This window comes from Pavona decussata, unplaced genomic scaffold (assembly GCF_977016875.1).
Source record: "Pavona decussata unplaced genomic scaffold, jaPavDecu1.1 SCAFFOLD_89, whole genome shotgun sequence".
NCBI classification, from domain to species: domain Eukaryota; kingdom Metazoa; phylum Cnidaria; class Anthozoa; order Scleractinia; family Agariciidae; genus Pavona; species Pavona decussata.
The window spans coordinates 1,026,226-1,047,313 of record NW_028145506.1 but is presented as its reverse complement, the minus strand read 5'-3'; the positions used below and the strand labels follow the sequence as shown (position 1 = coordinate 1,047,313).

At 36.9% G+C, this 21,088-nt stretch overlaps 2 protein-coding genes across 6 annotated transcripts in view; one reads left to right on the top strand and one right to left on the bottom strand.

Moving 5' to 3' along the window:
* LOC146474454 (utrophin-like) overlaps positions 1-5,476 on the top strand; it is a 29,073-nt gene extending 23,597 nt beyond the window's left edge. For all 5 annotated transcript variants that reach the window (XM_085117051.1, XM_085117054.1, XM_085117050.1 and 2 more), the window contains exons 12-17: positions 80-261; positions 782-926; positions 1,477-1,788; positions 2,477-2,659; positions 3,428-3,574; positions 4,271-5,476. In XM_085117051.1, coding sequence (XP_084973177.1) covers positions 80-261; positions 782-926; positions 1,477-1,788; positions 2,477-2,659; positions 3,428-3,574; positions 4,271-4,522 — 1,221 coding nt within the window. In that variant the 3' untranslated portion in view covers positions 4,523-5,476. The remainder of the gene's footprint in view (positions 1-79; positions 262-781; positions 927-1,476; positions 1,789-2,476; positions 2,660-3,427; positions 3,575-4,270) is intronic.
* Positions 5,477-6,268: 792 nt separating this feature from the next.
* LOC146474453 (uncharacterized) lies at positions 6,269-19,925 on the bottom strand. Its single transcript, XM_085117139.1, has 13 exons — positions 19,702-19,925; positions 18,984-19,100; positions 17,361-17,525; positions 17,043-17,156; positions 15,687-15,857; positions 13,987-14,091; positions 13,274-13,405; positions 12,959-13,019; positions 9,852-10,045; positions 9,407-9,523; positions 8,495-8,683; positions 7,602-7,709; positions 6,269-7,034 (listed from the first exon to the last, which is right to left on the bottom strand). Exons 1-13 carry the CDS (start codon positions 19,813-19,815, stop codon positions 6,903-6,905), a joined length of 1,719 nt encoding a protein of 572 aa, XP_084973265.1. The 5' UTR covers positions 19,816-19,925; the 3' UTR covers positions 6,269-6,902.
* Positions 19,926-21,088: the final 1,163 nt, after the last annotated feature.

The window sequence follows — 21,088 nt, the reverse complement described above, 5'->3', positions numbered from 1 at the left end:
TTATCAGACTTTTTAGCTATCCTTGGTGCTGATATTTTAATCTGAACGTTATATATTCAATATATCTTGTTAAAAACAGAAGTTTGAAAAAGAACTGGCACCTTTGAAGTCTCGCACACATGAGGTATTGAATGAGGGGCGATCCATGATAGGAGAAGGCTACTTTGATAAAGGAGAAGAAGAACACTTCCAAGAGAGAATGGACAACATTGAAAAAAGAATGCAAACCCTTTTGGAGCAGTCTCAGAGGGATCAAGAAAAGTGAGCAATGCTCTTTGTGGCGAAAGATCGTTTTTTTAACATCTGTATTGTTAAAACAACCTTACATAAGTGATGACTAACGAATATTTGATATGAGGTGATGAGACAAAAGCATTTATCCCACGAACGACATTTTTTTATTGCTACAGGCACAGCTTCCCAGGGGGCATGGCTGGTCACATTGAGATGATTATTTGCACATCACATAGTTTAAAAACTTTACTCACCTTACACCTTGCGTTTAATTCCTTTGGGCCTGTGCTATACTTGGACTTAAGTTGTCTGAAATTAACGACTGCATTTGCTTTCAAAGCCCTTGTCAGCGCTATATCCATGTCCGCAAACTGACAGGGTTCCGTTCAGCGCGATACTCTGTTAGTGAATCAAAATGCTTAGAACGTCGGGTTTGCGTTTTGTTTCCTCCTAAGACAATGCTTCATGCCTTTATTTGGACGTGTTTGTCGAGAGATCGTGAACAACAAACCGTTTTCGAAATTTGAATATCATATTACTTCCCTAGGCTTTCACTGGAGAGGACAGTACTTTTGAAGCAACAGTTGTCTAAGATGGGTAATTGGTTATCCAAGGCCGACAAAAAGATGGAAAAGGAACGTGCAATCGGATCTAACTATGACGATGTCAAGAAACATTTAGATGAACACCAGGTAACTGACAAAGTTTTTAACTGTCATTAACTCTGTAAACAATAGGCCTGAAATGATCAGCGGAGTCACAATTTCAGAAGTAAGCACTGTATATGTCTTATTTTACGTTTTCTGTACATGCGTCCCCATAAATGAATCTAGTTTGGCTGTTTTGCCTAGCCAGGTTTTCTAGAGACATAATTTAAAACTCAATTAGTTCATTTAAGTTAGCTGGATCAGTTAGCTTATAACATAATCACATTCATTAGTCTTTTAAAAGTGAATGCTGTATAATCTAGAATGAAGTATCAGAGATCAAATGTTTATTTAATCATAATAAGAGGATCAGCAAAATGAATCGTTAAGCTACTAGGCTCGCTCGGCATTGAAATAGAGGATGGTCATAATTTTTTAGTTCCTTTCCATGAAGCCGTCTCAGAGTATCGATTTACTTTGCAAGGTTAAAATGATGTCGGACCTGAAGAAGCGATGGGCATTCTTGTTTTCCACCAAAATCTTGAATTTAACATTGGCCACCCCTACATAAACGATGCATGGTTTTCGTCCGCAGAAATTCCAAGAGGAAGTTGGCGACGTTTCCCTGGTAACGGCTGTTCTGGCTACCGATACCTCGGATCCAGATTTAGACGACAAAACCCGAGAGAAAGTCAAAGATGTCCAGAAACGCTGGCCAGATGCATGGAACTGGAGTGATGATAGGAACCAAAAGCTTACAAGGGCTATGATTGATTGGCAGAAATTCCGAGACGAGGAACTGATTTTGTTAAACTGGTTGGGTCAGAAAGAGAAAACTCTCAAGGAGGTCGCACACACTGACGTTGCCGACGAGGAGCAAGTAAAAGAAAGCTTGACACTGCTTGAGGTAATAGTCGTTAGTTATTGATGCAAATGAAATGTATTGATGCAGATGAAATGTAAATTTGCATATTATCTTTGTCTAATTTGCAAATATCGACAGGCTAATAGCTGTCAGTGCTTCCCCGGTATGGATAGGACTTACGTAAACATATCTGAGTAGAAAGAGAAAGATTAGCCTCCAATGCAATTGCAAGGAGAACGGTTTGTGGACTGATGATAAAATAAAACAAAAAAAGTGCAGCATATGAATATGCACTGAAAAAGAGAATTCTTCACGCAGAATTGAATGAAAGTTTGGTATACCAACTCCGAAGTCCGCAATGAATCGAAGCTAAATTCAAATCCGAATTAAATCTCGAGATATTGCAACTCGAAAACTATATATGCATGTATTGATACACTGGCTCAAATGTTCAACATTTATCACCTTGAGCTCTCTAAAAGAATAAATCTTTTGGTCATCATCTGCTTTGCTAACTGTATCCCTACAGTAATAGGCAATTATTTTATTTTATTGTCAATCCGTTCCAGTTGTTGGTGCATTATCTTATTATTTCCATGCATCCTGCCAATAGTACGTTTCTTTTAGTAGCGAGCTTGCATTTTTTTTGTTGTTTGTGATTTCTTATAGTATGGTTAAACCCATATTTTTTTTAATTTGGTTTGTTGAAACTCAACCCTTTTATCAACAGACAACTCAAAATGAGCTTAATGAGCAAGAGGAGAGGCTGCAACGGCTGCATCAAGTGGGAGAAGATCTCATGGAGGAGTCAGGTCGCAATGATGAAATTACCAAAGAAATCAAGGCTCAGTTAAAAGATTTTGATGACTGCTGGAACCACGTGGCAAAGAGAACTTTGGAGGAAAAAGAAAAGGTGAGAAATAATATTTTGTTTCCATGAGCACAGCACAACCCTTGATCTCGTTGTTAATCACTGGATCAGCAACAATTTTAGTGGGTTAGTTTTCGAGATTTAAAATTAAAAATTATCCAAACGCTACAAAAATAAACGAAATGTAGACTCCCGTCCCGGCAGAGTCGAGGTGGAATTTGATGGGGTGGAGGGAATTTTTTGAGGACCCCGGTGCAGCCTTTCAGATGCGGGTTGGATGCTCTACCACTAAGCTATGGAGGACTGGAGGTTGAGCGAGGCGGCCATATAACTTGAGAACGTATATTCATTGAATTATTCATCGAGTCGCCATCTCACGATGACAAGAGCGCCCCCCCCCCCCCCCCTATTATTGGTCGTTTGAGTTAACTTTATGATATTTCTGTATTATAAAATGGCTATTAAATAATCGTGTATCAGCAAATGTTTGCAGAATTTTCTTCCCAGCAAATTTACCCAGAAAGAGAAATCTAATGCCTATTTCGCAAATTCTAATTCCGGAATACCGTCAATCGAACGCAACTTAAAGTTGTAATCGTGCACTGACAGCTCGCGGGCCCATAACGTAACCAGGTCTCTGATGCATGAAGGAACTACGGATAATACTAATTTCCATTCCCCTTCCTGAATTTGACTAATAAGTGGTGTGGAACAAAAAAAAGACTCGAACAAAAAACATATCATTTCCATTTTACACTGTTTGTCACTTTTGCCACTGATGTTTACTGTATTATTTTCCATTCAATGAAGCTAATTAACACCCGGAATAAAATGAAGGAGATGTATGACTTGATGGATTCTGCCAATGAATGGATCGATGACACACAATCACTAATGAAGGAATACAAGGAAGATATGCCGTCTGAGGAACAGGAAAATCTCAAGAAGAGAGCACAGGTAGATTGATATTAATTAAACTATTGACCCTGTCCTTTAAAGGTAAAAAGCATTCGGATAAAGGCACTTTTACAAGTGTGGACAGCTAAAGCCGTTTTGCGTTGCAATTTACTTATTTTCTCACAAGCCAATTGTTTTGGTTTAATTTCTGAAGAGCACAGTTCACTCTTGCAAGGTCTGCGATTAATCCTCTCCAGCGTAAATTGCCTTTTAATACTTGATTTTTGATTTAACTTTTCTAACAAAGGATCCTACATTTCTAATCATGCGTGGGCTTAGGAGCACTCAGTTGACTTTGACAACGCAAGTGTGATCGATAAAGGTGACAACCAACAACGAGAAACTCTTGACTCATGGCATACTTCCATAAGTAATGAAGCAGATGCCAATTCCATGCCGTTACCTAAGCGATACTCAATTCTTTTAAAATACAGTATCTACTCGTAATTAGTTTATCACTTCAGCTATTTGTTTTCGCACTTAATTATACTTATTCATTCATGCAGTTCATGCGTTCGCGCGCTTTCAGTTATCATTCATTTCTTTCAGATTTTTTAACCAGCAAATGTTTTAAGTTTTAATACTCCTTTCTTGTCAAGAGAACAAGATGTTTATCACTTGGGAATAAGAAATAGGGCTCAACACATGCACTGGAAAGGCAATTTTGACATATGTTTGTTTACTTTTCTTATGAAGATTAAATTGGAAGAGAAGTCCAACATGCAAGTCAAAGTCGATCGAGTTAATCGTCTTGGCAGAGATGTTTGTGACATCCTAGACGGGCCGTCAGAGAAAGCAGTTAAAGGCGAATTGCAAGAATTTAACGACCGCTGGCAAAATACGTCCGCAGCTTTAGAGAGCTACACTGACAAGGGATATCCAGACGTTGGCGGAAACGACTGCTGTCTTATCAAGATTATTAAGCGAAAGTTTAAAACTCTTTCATAGATAACTGCCTTTGCCAGTATCAGCACTTGTAATGAGACACCGGAATTTGAAAACCATGTTACAGAATCTCACTTCCTTCACCTTCAGTCCCCGGCAATGACTGCGTAGAAAGGAATTAAAGACTAAGAAAAAAGATAAGGATATAGAAGCATCAATAAGGCAACCATTAATTTTCCGCTGTACAGTTTTGTTTAGCGGTGATACTGTTGTGAAATCCTAGGATCTTAAACTTGAAGTTATAATTAAGCCTAACATTGCAGTTATATGAAAATTTTGGTTTAAAAGTCAGGCATGAACGCGTTTAAATCGTATCATTCCATGTAATACGTCGACCAGTCGTAAGTAGTAAGTTTCGACTGTTTAATTAACTTCCAGGCTGTAAGTAGTTTCCTGAAAAGGAGTACAATAATTAAAAATTACAATTACCAAGCATAGAAAGAGATGTACTACATGTGCTCTCTTCCAGAGAAGTGTTCCGCCGGAAGCTTGTATGCTAAGCATATAGAACGGTTTTCGTTTTGCTCATGGCAACACTAAAGCGAAAAAAGTAGATAGGACAATGGAAAAATAATGATGCTGGAAGAATGCATCGCTTTCGTAGGAAGTTAACTAGGTTTTCTTAACTTTGTGCTAAATTCGCATTGTTAATGGTCACAGTCTTACACTTCAAAGGAACCTTCCGTAATTGGACGTAGTGTCTACAGGAGGTAGACATATTTAAAAATTAGTGTCTTGCATTTATATTTGTGCATAGCCTAAAGAATAAGAGTAATATTGAGGTATAGAGTCACTTGTAACAAGGAGAGACGTAGAGTAAAGTTAACACGAGAATGATCAAGATAAGTTTCAGTGTATGGTTGGGCTAAGAGGCATTACGTTAGTGATTTACATAAATTCAAAATCGTTTGTAATCGTGGTGTTTAACTAAAGTAAATGTTAATGTTGTAAACTTTCTTTATACATGTGTTGATTGGGAGTTTTGTCATACTTTGAAAAACAAAAGGCGGACACCTTAGGAGATGTCGTTAAACAGTACTTCTATTGTCAGTTACGTTTTCCTTTCAATTGTACGGAAAGTTAACTTTGATCACCTTTAATTTGATTCGTATCAAGTACGCACCAAAGGTGTGCGAAGCAAACGCCTTTGCATGCACGATTTAAACATTCGACAACACTTTGACCTCCATCAAAAGCGCATTACCATTGATTAGGGCTGGCTTTGCCACCTCTGACGCTATGACAAAGCCTTTGTAAAGGCAGCTTTTACCACGTTTAAGGACGGTGCCTACTAATACCGAAGTATTTTTTTGCGTGGTTTATGGCTATACGGGAAACGCATATCTCAGCGAGGGCTACTGGAATCCAAAAAATAAAATTAGGGATAACCTTGACCACGCAGCAATAATTGTAAAAAGCGCCAAAATACAAAGCATTATGCATGGAATTGAAACGTAATTATCTCTGAAAGATACATGGTTACCCATAATTTTCTTTACGGATTCCAAAAACCCTTGCTAAAGTCTGCTTTTCTAGCGTAGTTATAAATCGCGCATAAATATCTGTTTTAGCAGGTATCGCCCTTAAGGAACCCGACGTGTTCGCCGGAATCATCGCGAGATGCGCAGACCGCATGCGCAGTAGCAAAATGAGGCACCGTCCTTAACATTTACAAACCATTTACAGTCATAGGTTATAAAGGTAAATACTAAGCCGTAAAGGCGATTTCTCGTGACTGATGTTCTTCCGTTACCACCGGCCCTTTGACAAGCGTGCTCGTTTCTCCCACGGTTTTTGAGAAAGCTTTCTGGAACGCATTTACCTTTTACACAGGAGTAACTCAAAATTGTCAAGAAAGACTTGATGAGAAAAATCTGATCATATAAAGCTTGCTTTAGAACGGTGCCTCCTTTTTCTTCTGCCCATATATGCCTGCGCATCTTGGGACGATCCGAAAAACCCGCATTTCTTTATGACGGCGCCTACTAATTCTAAAGTATTTTTGTGCGGTTTATGGCTAGCCAGAAAAGAAGATCTAATAAAGGGTTATTAAAATCCAAAAGAAAATTGGGCGTAACCACGCATTTTCCAGCTTCATTTGAAACAAAACGCCACACATTGTTTTATATTTTAACTCCATTTAGAATTATTGGCGCTTTATTACCTCAGAGAATGTATGGCTTTGGCCAATTTCCCTTTTGGATTTCAGAATCTCTTGCTAAGATCTGCGTTTTCTACATACATGTATAAACCGATACTCCGATACTTCGTTTTGTTTTTTTTTATTTTCCATGGATAGAAAGAGTGAAAAACAAGCAATAATTGTCAGAAATGTTCTGGTTTATTGTTTCTCCATATCAGTATACATCGTAATATAATGCATTTAAGCCTGGGTTGGAGCCTTTGTTGGTCCTTGGTTGTACAAACATTTAGCAAAGCCAGCAAGGCACATTGCATGGTCCAGGATACCTGAGGCATTTTCCATGCACACATCTGTTTCCTTTACGCATGTTTCCTTCAGAGAACACAATAGAACATATGTAAGCTGAATATTTTAGGGAAAATGGAAATACGTATATTTGGAAAAGTCGCGTCTGTTAATCGATTTTTAGAAAAAGATGAGAGTTAAACAGCTGCTCTAAGTACATAAAAAAAGATTATCAATATACAAATGCTCGTGATATATAAAACTGAATGCAATGGTTATAGAACGTTTTCCTAAAACTTCATCCGTAACGGTCTTATCTAGATAAGTAAGAGGAAGATCAGCTAATTTGCTTTGGCACAAATTCTTAGCTGACTGGATGTCATTCCTTGTCAAGAAGCAGCAAGTTTAACTTGTGGAGCTATTTTTTTTTCAATTCTGACTAAACATTATCACAATTTGTGTAATCGGAGCGAATCCAATCCTACTGTCTTATGAAATAATGGCTTTCGCTAATGTAAAATTAAAACGTTTCTGTAGCATGAGCGTATTACTGTAACTTTCGTTAACCACTGACTCTTGATAAGAAAATCGGGGCTCAGATGACCTCGGTCATGCTATTCTTTGAAATATATCCTGACTACAAGTGCACCTTACCACGTATGGAGGAATCAGTTGGCCCATACAAGTTTTGTAGTCTACCAGGCACTCCGTAGAAGATTTATCTCCTTTGTTTATGCAGTCGTACAGATCAATTTGGCATTGCTATAGTGAAGAGAAGATGTTTTGTATCATATGACTGACAATGAAAACCGGAAAAGACAATACAAATAAACACAAGCCAAAATTTTTTCCAGGAAACTGATCTTTGGCTTCATCCAATTATAAACGTTAATCTACTTATTGGTAATATCTTAATGCCACTCCAGATATATTCTATTGATTATGTCGCATTAGATCCCTAACTAAACTTGTAAATAACTAAAATCTTCTCTAGATTTAGACATTTTTAAAGAGCCAAATTCTTATTGAGTTCATCTGCGTACAGAAATTTATGAATAGTGATCTGAAGTTTGCTTTCCAATCCTCATGTTTAATTTTGAATAGTATAAATTTACCTTAAACACAAAAATATTCTGTTGAAGAGCTTGGTGCTAATATTTCTATAGTTTCTTCTCCAACAACAGGGACCTTTAGGTTGAAGGTTCTTTTTTGCCTATGCTGCACAGAGGATAGTATCGATGCATGCACTAATGTGGTTGGTAATTCTTCTAATCTCGCAACTGAATCAAACAATCTCGTTAAACGTGGCTTTATAGTTTTAAAACTAGCGAAAAAATATGCCATAGTTCACTTACCTCTAGACAGTGTCCTTGACGTTGAAACCTGAACCTCAAATGCCAAATGGGACAGCAGGATCGGAGTCACGTGACTTTTAAAGGTTTACGGTTTGCGGGAAACGAGGCTGAAAAAACCTCAATCTTAAGGTCCCTAGTATTAACATTACATACAAGGATTTTACTATTTCGTTCACACGCTGTTCAACTTACCGTAAACTGATCACGTGTAGGATCAACATCCATCTGGGGCACATCCATGGCTCGAGCGTCTGGTGCATAGGTGACAGGGGTGGGTCCTCCGTCCTTCAAGCATTTGGCGAATTCAAGGAAACATTTAGCCTGCTCTTTCATGCCTGGAGCATGACTCACACACCAACTGAGGTCCTTCTTGCACAGGGTCTGTAGGTAATTTTATCAAATAATTAGTATAAAGTTAAAATAATATTCGTATTTGTAATAAAAATATCATATGATCGTATAATAATAATAATAATAAATAATAATAATAATAATAATAATAATGATGATGATGATGATGATGATGATGATGATGATCATGATGATAATGATGATGATGATGATGATGATAATAACAATAATAATAATAATAACGAAAAAAATCAGAGCTATAGAATTAAAAGAACCACGTAGCTTTTAAGTGTGGCACTTTTTAACAAGATAATGATCATAACAACTCACTTTTAATGTATTTGTAAAGATGTTATCCTATACCTAGCTTGTTAATTTCCCCATCAAAAAAATAATAAGAAAAAAAAGCCTTACTTTTTTTGTATTCACTATCAGTATATCACTGATGTAAACTAATTGACCAAAAAGGTAAATTACCATATATGATTTCAGATATGCCGTGTATACAAATTAAAATCTCTACTTTCCAATTCAATTTAAAACATCTTATAAGAACTGACAAAATCCTTTCCGTACCACGGTACGACGTTTTCCTTGTTGTTCTTTCCATGACAACCCCTCAATATAAATCATTACAGTGACGTTTTATTAAGTAAAATTCTAATATTCTGCACTCTAATCCTGCCTCAAACCCTGCTAAAACGATTGAACTAGTTCACTCTTTCAATGGTTAAATAGTCCGGCAATACTTACCACAAAGTAGGGCATCGTTGGGATGAGTGATGCCATGCAGTCCTTGTATTTTATAAGGCATTCCTTTTTGGTGTCATTTCCATCCTTGATACAGTGGTATAGGTCGATTTTACATTGCTGAATAAATTAAAAAAAAAAATAAAACAAAAAATTAAACCAACATCATATCAAACCAAGGCCACGCCGTTCTAATCAAAGGAAACAAAACTCAACAACAGACGCCAGTTTCGAGAATTAGTCTTTGATCTACCTCACTTTCAATGTTGCTGTCTGTTGGGGCGAAGGCGCAAGGCCTCGCGTAAGTTCAGTATTCTGGCATGGGAGCTCTGTTGTTTTTAAATCAGCCAAATGTTACTAAGTTAACTGTGGCAACAGATTATCATTAATACACACGTAAATAGCAAAAAAAAAAAAAAAAAAAAAAAAAAGACAAGAATTAACTTACAACATATCCTGGCTCGTTAGAATCGTCGTCTATGTCGGTTAGGTAATCTGCACGAACATAAGCCACGAAGGCGACAAAGAGTATGGTAACAATGAAAAACTTCATTTTTGATCCGCAGGCTCTGTAATCTGTATTAGAAATGAACGGTAGCCTTCCTTCCCTTGCATCGCCGTTTATAAGGACGTAGCCATTTACTCAGACACAATATCATGGCGTTTGTATCCCAACAGAGGTGTTGCAGTCCGCAAAGATATCACCTTCAGCAACTCGGCCTAAGATTCAATGCTGGTGTGAAATGATAAATGAAAGGATGTAGGCGTTTCTAGATGTTTGACCATCTGATTAAAGTAAAATATTCACATTGACTTCGAAAAGCAAATATTACTAATTTAGCGTTAACGGTATAAAAACGGGAAAAATTAAGCATAGTTTATTTGGCATTAACTGCAAAACTATATTAAGGGGGAGCGTGGATTTGAAATTTTTCTAAACCTTCCTTTAGATATTTTTCTAATTCAATTACTCATTGCTCAAAGGGAGTCTCAATGATCAAATGTTTAAACAATTGCGCAAAAAAGTAAAGTTCGCAAATTCTCCTTTGCCGTTTCATTGTCACATAATACCTCCATTGAAAATTACATCCTAGCGCAACAGTATTTTTACATGCCTTTTCAAAAGGTTTAATTTGGACACCTGCGAGAACGTTTTTTATATAAGGCGCTAACCATGGACTTATTTAAAACGAGAAATAACAAGTAAAAACAACAAAATGGTATAGCAATTACGCTAGTAGCCTTCTTAAATTAACGTTTTTCACACGTAACGCATTGTCTTTTCAAAAATACATAATTTATTCGTTTTTTTCTTTTGTTAATGTTATCGAATTTCCACCTTTTCTTGAAAGAGATTTATTCAATGTATCACAATTTGGTACGTGTGAATATAAACAAATATGAATCAGGGTCATGTTGCGGTCGAATTATGTACAATAGGGAGTGAAGTTGATCATAAAACAAATGACCATGAAATATCTGGCTATTATAATGAGGTGTATTAAAAAAAAGGCCGCATTGTTTTAACTCTAGATCTGCAGTCTTCTCGACTCTCTTTGGTTTTCACATTTTGCCGTATTCATTTCCCACCACAGATTGATCAGTTTTGTGCAATCCAAGAGTAAGCGGGCTCTATTTCTTCGTTGATTTTTTCAACAAACAACGACAGATCAATTTCTTTTGTGTCCATGTTTGGGCAGTTGCACACGCATCGTCATAGAAAAGGTCCAGAAAAGAATCATTGTGTAATTTATTAGCACCTATTTTTTTCGGTATTTTGTTTCTCAACTCGCAATGAAACTGAAACGCTAAATAACCTTTTCTTGTTAAAAATTAACTCGTCGACATATGTTTCATAAAGTCCTCATAAATACTCTGATTTCCAAAGTGAAACTTCTATAACATAAAAATTTAACCTAAAATGAATTGAAATCGAGTGTTGCATTCAGCCGGTCAATTTTTATACAGCATTGATTTGTTTGAAACTTTTGTTGAAATGTTTGAACAGTTGCCGAAACAACATCACAAATGCAAAAATAATAGGTAAGTAAACAGGGATATCACAAGGTAAACATTTATTCCCTGTACGTCTTTTCTACAATTCGGATCAAATAACAACATGATCATGACCTACATTGGCGTAGAATGACCTACATTGGCGTAAAAACAAATCCCTTGATACCTTTCTAATAACATAAAATAAGGTATAAAACACATGGTACGTTTGTGCTATCAAGTCGAGAATGCTAATTAGTTTCCCCTTGTTGTTGTGAGTGAATCCGTTTATTTTTAATTTTTAACTTTTTAGTTATTCTTTCTGGAAGAAAAAGCGCCATCGAACGTTTTATTTAGATGGCAAAGACAAATGTATCGCAACCACCTTTATTTGATCATTTAAACACGGCGATTAAGTATGAAATCGCGAAGAATCCTTATCGAAAATTAGTTAAGATCCAAAAGTTGTGCAATTTTTGGCGCCTTTAATTGAAATAAGTTTGGCATTGCGAATTGCGTGTCTAAAAAAGGGTATAATCTGGAGTCCTTGTCAATGCTATATATTATAGGTTACGTTGGCTAGTTACGAGGTCTAATTCACGGTTAGCCTCTAAGTTTTGAAAAGTGGGACTTTCAACCGCCACCATTGGCTTTTTTCCAACTGAGGGTGAATACAGGGCAAAAGCCAGATGAACATAAATTGCACTCTGTTTTTTATTTACAAGAACGTCTAATTTTGGAGCTGAGGCTGAACGTTCTTATATTCTATTGCGATTTGAGGCTGAAAACGTTCGTAAGATGTTCTTAAATTACATGGTATACACAACACGTATTTCAGTAAATCAATGAGGACGTGAACAGGAAACCTATCGAAGTGCATTGTCTGCTGAGATATGGTATCAGAAGAACTGCTGATTATGGCAAACCGAGATGTGTGTCACCATTGTTAATGTTATACAAAACATGCGCGCCCTTAAGTATTTTGGTTAATTTCCATTTGTTATTTTATATACGGATAGCAAAATAAAAACGTTCTTAATAGACTCTCAGCCTGAGAAATTTTCTTAATACGTTCTTAAAATTTTGGTTTATCTTAGCCTCGACGTTCTTATAAAAAAAAAGGTTCTTATAAAAAAAAAAAAAACCAGAGTGTAAGACCTAACGTGTTTGTTGATTGCAAACAAAATGGTTCCATTAGCACTTTCTGGACGTTTTAATAGCCTCGTATTACACGCCCAACTAAAATAGATACGCTGAGTACAAGCGTCATGGAGGGTGTTTCTTAACCGTAAACTGAACTTTAATATCCTTTGGGTTTTTCCTGAACAATATTTGCACCATTCCGAACGTTTGTCCTAGATGAATTTGATCTGATAAAATGATTGAGATGGCATGGGGTTACATAGGTGATAGCCCATTATTTTTTTTAGCTTAATTTCGGTTGTTTGAGAACAAACGTCTTAGTATTTTTGGTCCACGATGATTATTTCTCTGAAATTGACGTCTAAATATTGCCCCCCCCCCCCCCCCCCTTCGAAATATATACAAGAGAACTCTAACCTCCCCAACCATACTCAGAGGCGGGGTAAGCGTACGTGAACCATTGCAAGAGCTCAGGTATCTGAGTAATTTAAGAGAAATAACGAGTTATGATCAGGCGTACCCGAGTTTGTAAAGTTGTAAAGACACAAATCCTTAACTTCCTATCAGAATAAAAGGGGCAATAACAAGAGTGAACTAGACATAAAATGACGTTATTTCTCTTTCTGATTTATTTTCTCTCGCTCTATGTCAACTTAACAACTACTTCTGCATTTCGCCTGACACTCTGTGTAAGCCAAATATGGCGCTGGCAGTGTAGACTTAAGAGGCTGCTGAGGGCTCTGGAGGAGCCTGTGTTGGGACGCCATTCTTTATACAGATTGCGTATTCTCTCGCGCACTTAACTTTATCCCTCCATCCACTGGCATTTGAGAAACACTCCGTAGCTTTAGCACTGCACTGTTTCTGCAAACGATAAAATTGATTTTTTTAAAGAAACAAAAAAAAAAGAAAGAGTACTTTAACTTTGATCAATTAAGGATATTAAAATGGGCTGTTGATATTCAAAAGTTAAAGCAACAAAGGAGCTTGCGTCTTTCATCCGCTTGAATCCTAATGAATTCACCAAATCCTCCGCTTTAATAACTTGAAAAAATTGATAATGTTCACATCTGTCCACATCCGTCGTTTTTTTTTTTCAATAAACAGTTCGTCCGCCTTCAGAGCTCTCTACCTTCTGAAACGTTTTAACTCGCTTTCCCAATCATACTGTGTCAGCTGAACGATAGGCAAAAACGTATCCTTAAAAAATATCCATTCTAATTGAAACGGATTAATGTAGAACGGGCTTTTATACAGTATAATTATCCTGTGGTCATCACACCATGGAATAATGTTCTTGAGTATCCTTTGTCATCATTATTTTTTTTTTATGAATTTGAGAAGATCATTTCATTACCCAATCATTTATATGCCGTTGACCTGATGACCTGATGAGCTGACCTGATGTTGGAATCCCGCTAAACTTCTTTTACTTATTCACGTACCACAAATGGAGGGATCAATGCATCCATACAACCTCCGTAGTCCTTCAAACATACTTTCTTGTCTTTTCCCTCCTTAAAACAGTTGTACAGGTCCTTCTTGCATTGCTGTGTAGAGGAAGATCATATAAGCTATTTTCAAGGTATTTCGACATTTCTGAATCACCATGCTCAACTTTCCTACATCTACATCTACATTTATTAAGTTGATAAAATCTTGTAAGACATCACATCAACTGTAACAAAAGCTAAAGTAAAATATACATATATATATGTAGTTTTTAAATTTTATCCCGTGTTCCATCTGAAGAAGGCCGAAGGCCGAAACGTCGTGAATTAAAAGCCGGAACAGTTAGAAGTTTGTCTTCAAGTCGAAACTTGCTTACACTAATCTACAATCTAACTTGAGACACGGTATCCTTACGGATCCTTCTACTGGGAGTCTTCGTTTGGCAAACCATCTTTAAACTGCTTATATATATACATATATATATACACATATATGTACATATGTATAAGTTGAATAAAAGTAAATATGTCAAATAACAAAAAAAATAGATGATTATTCAAAATTAAATTTACTATAATTTACTTCACTTATTTCATATGCTTTCCTAAATTTAACTTAAAATCAGATAATGACTTGCAATTCACTAAGTCCGCGGGCAGTGAGTTCCACTCGGTTATTGATCTAGGAAAAAAAGGAAAACTTAAAGACGTCCTTGGACGTCCTTTTTGCATGAACTATCTTTAAAAGAGATGAAATTGTTTAAATGAAGAAAAAAATGCATCTGCACTAGTTGGTTAAAACGATTTCCATAGCTCAAAGTTAATCATTCACACGATTGCGTGACATAGGTGTGGTTCGCGACATTTCGACCTCTATACTGCTGCTCTTCATCAGTCGACAACATGCAACCGGCACCACAACAGACCCCTGAGGGAATTGTGTATAGTCTGTACAAAGAGGATGGAAATCTTCCAATAACTGTCACTGAACCAAAGCGAGGATCGAAGTACACTGATCACCATCAACCACGCGGTGGTACTTATGAACAGCCAGTCTGCCTGCACTACCTACAGTGGTCAAAACATTACCCTGCTGCACGATAGCGGTCCAAAGTTGCGATCGACACTTCTATGTCACAATCGTGAGGCAAACTTGTTATTATTACGACAGGGTGGGAAGTCTCATACTCCTTCACCCCTTGAACATTGAAAGTCAAAAGTCCCACCCCTTATTATTTATACCCTTCTAATATGATTTCCCTAACTTAAAGTGCAAAAAAGAAAACACTTGAGCAATAAACAGCCAATTGAGTAAATAAAATCATTTAATTAATAAATATTGATTAATAAATAAGCGATTTATTTTGAGCAAGTAACACTTTCCATGACATGATCTTAATGTCTCTAGTTGTTTTAGAAAATCATTGCGAACGCGGTTCTTTCTATGCAAGTTTGTGTATACCATACACGTGCCAATCAGCACAATCTACGGAAATGGAAGGCAAGGGACTAGTTGTTGACCTCAGTTCCCTGACGGTCTATATCATTCAGTGCGTTGACTCTTTAAGCAAAACTAAATGGCATAACCATAGCCGTTAGTCACTTCAACTTGTTCCTTGACTAAAAGCTACACAAATCAAATCTGAAAGCCATGATATTCAATGAAATAAGGCAACAGCGGTCTATTTACTAACCAGAACGCCGTTCATATCTGACGTCTGTCCCACATCCTCGATCGCATCCAGCACAACTCCACCAGGTCCTTTGTTTGTCAAACACTTGCCAAAAGTCTTAAGACACTGAGCCCTATCAACGGCTCCTGATGCAGCACTCGTACACTTTTTGAGGTCATCTTTACAGGCAATCTATTTAAGTCAGATTGTGCAACGGGTTACAAGAAGGACTGAGCAAAATAACCATTTCGAGCCAAAACCTCATTATTTGTGACCCTGCTGATCTTGCTATTTAAGGTCGTTCTGGTCCACACACGCGTTTAGTGAATACTAGCTAGGTTAAAGCCCTCTGTTAGCGTTAAAAGTTAAACAGTCGTAGTTTCCATAGACCCAAGGGAAGGCTTCAGTTTTGATCAGCCCTGTCTACTGTACCATTCTTGAAAGGGCACATGCACTCTTAAAATAAATTGACAGCATACAATATACAGTCTAATTTCAAATTTCGTTGGAAAGCATGGTAATAAAATTTCAGTGTTAGAGAAAACAGGATTTGGTTATTGCCTTCACTTTGGCGCCTTCATTTTGGATTTCATGACGTAATGCGGTTGCCCAGTTACTTCACTCAAAACAGCTTCTCCTTTCTGACAAAAGCGGCCATCCCCCAAATTATTCAAAATCGTGGCGCGCGAAAAATTTAAATGCGAAAATAAGCGATAATAACGTGGAAATTGTTGTAAATTGTTGTAAATTGTTATTTCACTCTTTCAAACAAAATTTAAATTTAAGACATTAGTTGGGTTCGAGCAATGTGACTTCAATTTAATGTAAGAGTGGAGGATCCAAAAATAAAGTATTAAATAAAAACAGGATAGACAGTTTTGTACTCATCAGCAGAATACGTACGTGCATGTGTGTGGGCCAGCCAAGTTAGACTTTTGAACGGCCCTTAATCATAAGACCAGCATAATATTATAATATTAAATTAAAGTTCAGCTGTAATTACATGATGTAGAGAGTTGCTGATAATTTCTTGCTCAGTTCAGATAAGTAACTCATTAGATCTATGATCTATGTTGTTGTTCTTTTAAAGAAATTTCGCTTGTTAATTATGACGTGCTATCTAGGGGGCTACACCAAAATAACTGGGTTTTTTTCTGTCTCAGTTCTGTTTGTACTCTTGTCGCGGTTTTTTAAAATACATTATTTAACTATATTGTGGTCTCCTTTGTATAACTGAACAATGAACATTCTGCTCCTTTCCGCGTAAAAAATCATTGATTTCTCATAACGTATTAGTGTTAAGAATTGTTTCGTGCATGAGCAAAATTAGCAAAAATTTACATAAATACATAAAATCCAAAGCAACATTTCACTTACTACAAATGGGGGTACAGTAGGTATCAGCTGCGCCATACAAGTTTTGTATGTACTCAGACATTCCGGCTTTTCCTTGCCAGCTTTAATACAGTCATATAGATCAATTTTGCATTGCTTGAGAACAAAAATAAGAGAATGTTAATCAGTCTACAAAGAAGTAGAAAGACAAACAGTTGACCAAACAAACAAGCAAATGCTTTCACGACCAACATTTAACGGATTAAAGAAGCGACCATCAAACTATACAGAAGATGCACTGAAAGTATACGTGGGTTTTTACTGTATTATTTCGGAATTTTAGCTCAGTGACATAATTACCACATATGGGTGCCTAGTAGGAGTCTCCTCATTATTTTCGTCTCGCAAAAGCATGCTTGGTCCTTTGTTCAGAATGCATTTGGCAAGAGCAATATAACACTTCGTTTTGTTCAGAAGTCCTGGTGTATCTTGAATGCACTGCTGCAAGTTATTTTTACAAGCAATCTGAAGAGCAAACAAATAAGTTGTCAATCAAAAAGTCAGCCATTCACTTACTCAGTTAATGATTCCTTCTTTCAGTCAGTCATTCATTCATGCAGTCAGTCAGCGATGCACTCACTCAGTTAATAATTTCTTCAGTCAGCGAGTCAGTCACTCAATTATTCACTCACATCAGTAAGCCCTCAATTAACTCAGTCTTTAACCCTATAAGACCGGGCTTTTTTATTTGTTGTCTGCTGGGGCCGGGGGGGGGGGGGGGGGAAGGAATTCCGTCCCCACTCCATAACTTTGTAAGTAAAACAAACAAAAAAAATGCCATAACAGTAAGACTTAGAGGATAGATAGCACGTCCAGAGATGTCTCCTTTGAGGCCGGCAATGCGAAGTAATGACATCAATGACGTGGTAATTAGGTCATGATTGCCAAACGGCGGCCGTCTTGGATCCACCGTCTTGGATTTCTGGATTTTTCGTTAACTTCAGGAAAGCGCCGATAAAATTAATAAAAAAAGACACTAATAGAAGATTTAAAAAAAAAACACAAAAGTTACACAAATAAAACTGATTTTTTTTTCATTTCTAAAAGGAATATTCTATTTTCAGAAAAAAAAAAAAACTGACTGTCGAAAATTGATTGGCATGGTAACATCAAAGTCAATCAACACTAACTGACCGCATCAAATTTTTCCCTGATAAATTTAGGAAGAAAGTCCTAAGGTTTCAGAGCATTTGGTCAAATATATACATAAAAAAAGTTTTTCAGGTATAAAGTCGCCGCGGGCAGAATCCCCCCCCCCCCCCCCACCCCCACTTACATTGTGCATCTACCAGTAGTTACTGGACTTCAGAGCGATCTATACCGTTGTCTTACTACTTATAGCCGATAAATTATCAATTACTGACTTTTTGTGATAGCACCTTGTTTGGTTGTGTACCTTAATTAACCTTATTATTACAAATATTATTCCTCTGACATGGAATTTTTTTCCATGTAGTTTCGTGGGGTATACAAAAGAAAAAAACTAGCTAGTTAGTCAGTTCCTAAGAGAAGTGAAAGTCTCAAAATGGATGTTAGGGAAAATGTGAAACCGTTTCGTCCAAACTGTTTCATTGTTACTTGAGGGACTGGTTATGAAACCTTGCCATGAAAACAATGGTGCTGCAGTTTATGTCGGAAGAGCCACGACCCTGCACAATCCTTTGTTTTAACGTTCACACCACAGTTGAATATCTTAACGAAAACATTTCGATTGGTCAATTGCTCCAACACATTCCAAATTCTATTGTTGTTTGGCAGGGTCAAGGCCAAAAAGGCAAACAAAAACATAAAACAAAGAAGTTTGTCAATTAAATATGCTGTTTACGTGTTTTTTCTGAGATGTGGAAGGCAAGATCATAATATAAATAATGCTTGGGGAAAATGGATTGAATCTTGCAGCCAGAAAAAAAAAGTTATTCTTACAACTAATGGTGGCACGGTTGGTACCAGCTGAGCCATGCAGGTCTTGTATTTCTTCAAACACTCGAAATTGCTTTCCTTGTCCAGTCTCAGGCAGTCATACAGGTCAATTTTGCATTGCTGAAGAACAAAACATGGATTGAAAAATTAAAATATTCTATTTTGTGTGGTTTGAAAAGCACGAAGAAAATGGATAATTATAAATTGACGCCTCGATTAGCATTCTTTTTCTCAATTTCGTTAGTGGTTTCGTTGTTTTTGTTGTTGTTGTCGTCGCTTCTTGGTCCTTTTTTTTCTTATTTCAAGAAAATAAATGTGCAGAGGATATGCTTAATCGGTCTTGACTTGTTCCAATTGCATTTGTGCCTGTTTTGATCATCTGCCTAATGTTCTCCTTACATTGTGAATGGTTTATAACACATTTCCCTGGTAAGTCAGCTTACAAATTGAAAGTTTTTAAAATGGAGTGGGATAACCCTAGAATCGAGTAACTGAACAACAATTCGTTATGACTGACTTACGCAAAAATATTGAATTTTCAGTTTACGTGAAGATTTTCATTTGACCGTTGGCTTTTCTTTTGTTAGTAAATTCAAAACAATTTAAAGGTACGAGAATCAAAAACTCGAGTAGTAATGGCAACCACTACTCGAAGTGAATATAGCATGTAACAAAAAAGTGTTCAATACTAGTAACGAACTGAGAGAGATGAGACACTAACCACATACGGGTGTCGATCGGGAATAACCTCATCATCCAAAAAGAGATCCTCAACGTCGTTGGCATCAATGCCAACTACAAAGACGAATAGGAAAATTGCCGCGAAATAGTTCATCTTGGGGTGCTTCAGGGCTCTATCATTCGCTTTAAGGAACAGTGGTGTGCTTATTACAAAGCGCGAAGTTTTATATGCTGTGCAATACGCTAAAGTTGACGAGAGAATTCTTTGTCTCTTTTAAAATTACAATTTATAGTTTGCTCAGTCTGTGCAGGTGTTAATACGGTGCTTTTCATTTCTTTGTTGAGGCGTTTACTCTTCATAAAAACAGCGTAATCTTTTCTTAATGAGGCTGAAATAGCAATGCCTTTGTAAAAAATGATGCTCTCCATACAAGTAAAATAATACCTGGGGTAAGTAACTGACCTACTATTATTGACATGAGTACATGTTTTGATTTAAAACAAACTGAACAAAGCTTGCAACATACGCAAAGGGGAAAACTTGTATTCATGAAAGAAGGCAACAGTTCTTCTGTAACAAAAGAATTGGCATATAAAAAAATGTTTTATCTGTTCAGTAAGCTGAATAAACTTAACAACAAAACTTATCATTTATACTTTTCTCCCAAATTAAACATATACATTGCGATTTTCCGTTGTGTCATTTTTAACACCCGCAAAATACTGACCTGAAAACTGTGTTGTTTTTTTTTTATCGCCGAAGGACGTGACACCTTATTAGTAGATACTGTAGCTTCCCTGAGTGCTTGCTTTTTTCTCAGTGAAGCCATTCTCTATTACTTTGGGGCTTAGCTGTAAATAATTCGTCTTATTAAAGAATTGTTGCTATTGAGTGCTCTGTGGCAAACGTTGGTGGTGTTAGATTAGTAAATTATGTTACAGTGTAATTTAAGAATAGAGCCAAACTAAAAATGAGGAGCGAATATAACCTTCCGCGGTGAATTTATTGAAAAAAAAAATATTGCAGATACGACTATGTCTAAAAAAGGGAAAAACAAAACAAAAAAAGTTAGACAAGAGAGAGAGAGAGAGAGAGAGAGAGAGAGAGAGAGAGAGAGAGAGAGAGAGAGAGAGAGAGAGAGAGAGAGAGAGAGAGAGAGAGAGAGAGAGAGAGAGAGAGAGAGAGAGAGAGAGAGAGAGAGAGAGAGAAAGGAATGAAGAGATATATTTTAGTTTTTTTTACCGTGGATGGTCCCTCAGTGGTTTCAAAGGATCCTGCAAGCCGCCATCAAGGCCTTCATTACATTACACAGAGATATCAACGTTAGTACACAAACATGAATGAGATGAATTTCTTCCTAGTTTAGATTAAGTCACCTCACCTTGTGAATGAACCTTCGGTCATTCACCGAGTGTATAAGGAGTTC